The sequence below is a fragment of the Triticum dicoccoides genome, chromosome 7A (assembly GCF_002162155.2).
Source record: "Triticum dicoccoides isolate Atlit2015 ecotype Zavitan chromosome 7A, WEW_v2.0, whole genome shotgun sequence".
NCBI lineage: Eukaryota > Viridiplantae > Streptophyta > Magnoliopsida > Poales > Poaceae > Triticum > Triticum dicoccoides.
Window position 1 is genome coordinate 639,869,271 of NC_041392.1, and position 4,540 is coordinate 639,873,810.

Genomic DNA, 4,540 nt, shown 5'->3' on the forward strand with positions numbered 1-4,540 from the left:
GGCCCCTGCTGGCATTCCCCTGTCTCCGCCACTGGATGTCTCAATGTGGCAAAATGCAATCAAACCACTGTTCTTTGTTGGCCAAGATTTGAAAGTATATAAAACATAGCTAAACAAGAAATCCTACTCCATTCACAAATGTATGATGTTCTTTTACAGCCTCTGATGCAGGACTATGACTATAATTTCTGAACATAACATGTTTTATAGAAAACAATAAGCATGGACAACGTAAAATAATTATGTAAAATGAATAAATTGTACTTTCTCACATATTAGTCATCAAGATTTCTAAAGGTTCACTCTATGCACCCCACAGTGGCATACATTCGAGGACAAAGGTAGTAGTAAACAAGTCTATCTACATATCTATTTTTTACAAAGTAAGTCTGTACCTATCCAATATTTTTTAAGTTTAATTCTTTCAAGTTGATACATTATTTCGCACCACACTAAATGCTCTGATAAGAATCACTACATAATAGGAGTCATATCATTCAAAAATAAACTTCTCCAATGTAAAAAGAACTGTACGGCATCTATACCACCAAAATATGGCAATCAAAGAATGACAGGTATAATTGATTACCCCCAAAGTAAAGCAAGCAATGAGACTCCATAAGCCATAGGTTTGGGTGAGCCTGACACTGACTATCTGCATAAAAGGGAAGGATGATGCTTCTGTAACATCAACATAAGAAGGTAACCAAATGCATAGTAAAGCAAACGTATCACATAGAATGGAGAAGCCATGCAGTACATACCTCCCAACTGCGTGACGAGAAAGTGCCTTTGGTTTGAATATGAATTGGTATGATAATCCTGTTTCTGACAAACAGATCAGCTTGAGCAACATGTATTGGCATTTAGCTGATCAAACGGCATCCTAACTGGATGTTGCTCATCTCAAGTCAGTCATGTAGAACGCGGTACTGCATGCAACCTGCACATGTGCCTCACTTATATCAAAATTGCACATGTCTTCCTGGAAAAAAAAAGGAAGGGATTACCTTTTAGTTAGTTGATGCCTTGATCGAAGTTTTGTACTGTACAACTTTCTCAACAAAGTATCTGCTTTACTGGACTACCACAATCAATAATTGATCATATTTGCTAAATCGTGACAAGTCTAGCAACCATTATATTCTGCAGGTTTATAAAAGATCAATTATGCCATGAAGGGGTGGAGCTTTCAGCAGATTCGAAACCATATAGAGCCATGTGACATGGTTAGTTTCTAGGGTGAAGGATGATACAGGTTATGATTTGAAAACAACATGACAATTTGTAGGCAAGATTTTCATGGAACGGAAAATCAAGAAAGGAAGGTGTACTGATGGGCAGAAAATTATGTCTACTAAGTTTTAGCAATAACGTGTTTGGATAAATATATAGTACTCCCTCCGTCCCAGAATAAGTGTCTTAACCTTAAAGTTAGTACAAAGTTAAGACACCTAATTTGGGACGGAGGACTCCACATGATTTGTGTGGACACTTACCATCGGACTGAAAGTTACAGACTAAATGTGTTGGCCAATGAAGCACACCATCTATTAGCATGAACATATCAGTCAAGCTGACTCAAAGAGCTTCTCCTTGGAGTTCACCAACCAGACTGCCAGATGCCTCATGCAAGCCATTGGTCACCATAGCATGTGTCTGAGAACTAATGGAACAGTGTTTATTCTCCATGGTAGACAGCATCTGAGAACATATATCAACATAACCACCTTTGAGCAAACCATCATTTAGAATTTTCCATGCAACTTCATCATAATTATAGCCCAGTTCAAGCAAGTCACAGAACAGTGATTTAGCCTTCTCAAATTCTCCCTCGTTACAAAGTCCCAGTATAAGAAGCTGGTATGATTCAAGATGAGGCTGAAACCTGTGTTGTATCATGTTGTGCACAAATGAAGAGGCCTTCTCAAAGGACTTGGTATCACAACAGCACTTGATAAGTAATTTGTATATCTCTTCATTGGGTGGTATATCTTTACAGCACATATGATCAAAAAGAACACATGCTTCTTCAATGCGGTTGGCTTTGCAGAATCCTGCAATGAGAGAACTGTATGTCGTTATTGTGGGATTCAAACCATGTTTTGACATCCTTTCAAGAAACTGCCAAACAGTATCCAACTCTATGAAGTTCCACATGCCGGAGGTGTCTACATAATGGAAATTAAAATTCTCTTTTAGAAGATGCTTGAGCAGAATGCAGTAGCTCGCATAATCTGGCTCACATGATGCATCCATCATGCGCTTCAGAGTATGAAATGCGCGATCAATATATCCCATATTCCCACAGCCATCAATGAATGTGTTGTAGGTCACTGCATCACGGGCAACACCTTCTCTCTCCATTTCCACAATTAAGTTCTCAGCCTCCTCCACTCGACCTTCCTTGCAGTATGAGTTAATGAATACAGTATATGTGGTTGCACTTGGCTTGTGACCTGATGAAACCATTTCATCATACATCCTTTTAGCATGGTCATGCTTCCCTTCTCTGAGCATTTCGTTGATTAGAGTTGTATAAGCAAAAATGGTACATTTTATTCCCCTTTGAGTCATTTGATCCAGTATCGGCAAAGCTTCCTGCAGCTTCTTTTGTTTGCATAAAGCATGCAGCAGTACACTATACGTGTACGAATCTGGTGTGCACCCCTCACCAATCATGCTATCTATGAGGGTGGCGGCAATGTCACTTTTGCCTGCCTTGCTGAACCCATCAATTAAAATAGTATAGAGTATCTTGGTTAGGGCTACTCCTTTTCTAACAAGAAATGAATAAGCTTCTTCAGCCCTTCCAGCTTTGCACAGTGCACCAGTTAAGACGGCGTGTAATTGGTCATCGGGTGTCAGACCATTCTGCTCCATCATTTCAAGTAACCTGAAAGCATTATCAAATTCATGCTGATTGCACTGGCCTTGAACCAAAGTGGTATAGGTGATAACATCGGGAGTTATTCCATCTTTTTGCATTTTAGTTATCAGCGCCATTGCGTTGTGAAGTTTCTTATCCTGAATTAACCCATACATCAGAGAGTTGTAGGTCCATGCATTTGGCTGGCAATCATCGCGTTCCATCATTTTCAAGACCTCTAGTGCGAAATCAACCTTCCCGATCTTGCAAAAGCCATCAATTACAGATGTGTAGGTGAACACATTTGGAACCAAACCAGTTGCCGAAATTTCAGCTAACAACTCCTTCGCCTCTTTTGACCTATCCTTCTTAATGAGGCTATTGATCAACTTCCCATAAACATGTATATCAAGTTTACACTTACTCAGCATCATATTATTTTTCACCCTGAGTGCATCATCAATCCTTTCAGCTTTGCAGTACCCATCGATCAGGTTAGTGAATGTGACAACCGTAGGTGTAAAACCTCCTTTAACAGCACTATCCAGCAATTGCTCAGCTTCATCCATCTTCCCATCACAGAGGCCATGGATCAAAGTGCCGTATGTCCAGTCATCCGGGCGGCACCCATTTCCTTCCATCAGCTCCTTAATCCCCAATGCATCATGCATCCTTCCTGCCTTACAATACCCTACGATCATTGCATTATATGTTATAACACTAGGAGCAACACCTCCCCGAGACATCTCATCAAGCAACATCCTGGCGTCGGCGACCCTGCCCTCCTTACATAGGCCGCTGATCAGGAACTTGTATGTGTGTGAATTCGGGGAGCACCCATCACCCCTCATCATCAAAAACAGGACAAGTGCCTCCCTTACACGCCGCGCCTCGCACAGGCCCTGAATCAAAATGGTGTAGGAGTACTCATTTCTCTGGCAACCGATCAGCGGCATCATCAGCAACAGCCAGCAGGCCCGTCTGATGTTGCCCGCCCGGCAGTAACCCAGCACCAGCGCGTTACACGTGAACGTGTCCGGCTCCAGCCCACACTCCAGCAGCAGCTTGAAGTACCGGTGCGCCTTGGGGAGGTCGCCCTCCTTGCAGTAGGACTTAATCATGGCGTTGTACGTCTTGGTGTCCGGCAACAGGCCGTCCCCGACGAGCTGCGAGTAGACCCGCTCCATCTCCTCCGTCATGTCGAAGCGGGCGAGCGACCTGAGCGCGAAGTTGTAGCAGGCCGGGGACAGCGCGTGGCGCGCGGCACCCGTTCGGCAGATTGCCCGCAGGGCGTCGGCGGAGGCGCGCGCGTCCTCGGCGGTCCGCGAGCAGCCGAACATGGAGAAGACGAGCGGCTCGTAGCGCGCGGGGGAGCGCCAGCGCGAGAGGAGGTGGAGGAGCGCGGCGTGGGAGGCGGCCGTGTGGCGGAAGCCCTGGCGGCGCGCGACCCAGTCGAAGAAGGCGAGCGCCGTGGCCGGGTCGGGGGCGGCCGAGGGGGCGCGGAAGAGGTCGGCGACGAGGGCCGGGGTCACGGAGGGGGCCAGGCGCTTGTAGGCCCGGCCCTTGTTCCAGCGGCGCGTGGAGAGGACGCGGCCGAGCTCCGCGACGAGGTCGGGGGTGGAGGTGGATGGGGATGGGGATGCGGGCGCGGATGCGGCGGCCGCGGCGGCG

At 45.7% G+C, this 4,540-nt stretch overlaps 1 protein-coding gene across 1 annotated transcript in view; it reads right to left on the reverse strand.

The window, feature by feature from the left end:
- The window catches only part of LOC119329969 (pentatricopeptide repeat-containing protein At5g65560-like), a 6,584-nt gene extending 2,085 nt beyond the window's left edge, over nucleotides 1-4,499 (reverse strand). The window contains exons 1-3 of the mRNA XM_037603075.1: nucleotides 1,500-4,499; nucleotides 765-985; nucleotides 590-655 (exon numbers count right to left, since the gene is read on the reverse strand). Coding sequence (XP_037458972.1) covers nucleotides 1,582-4,209 — 2,628 coding nt within the window. The 5' untranslated portion in view covers nucleotides 4,210-4,499 and the 3' untranslated portion in view covers nucleotides 590-655; nucleotides 765-985; nucleotides 1,500-1,581. The remainder of the gene's footprint in view (nucleotides 1-589; nucleotides 656-764; nucleotides 986-1,499) is intronic.
- Between the last annotated feature and the right edge of the window lie 41 nt (nucleotides 4,500-4,540).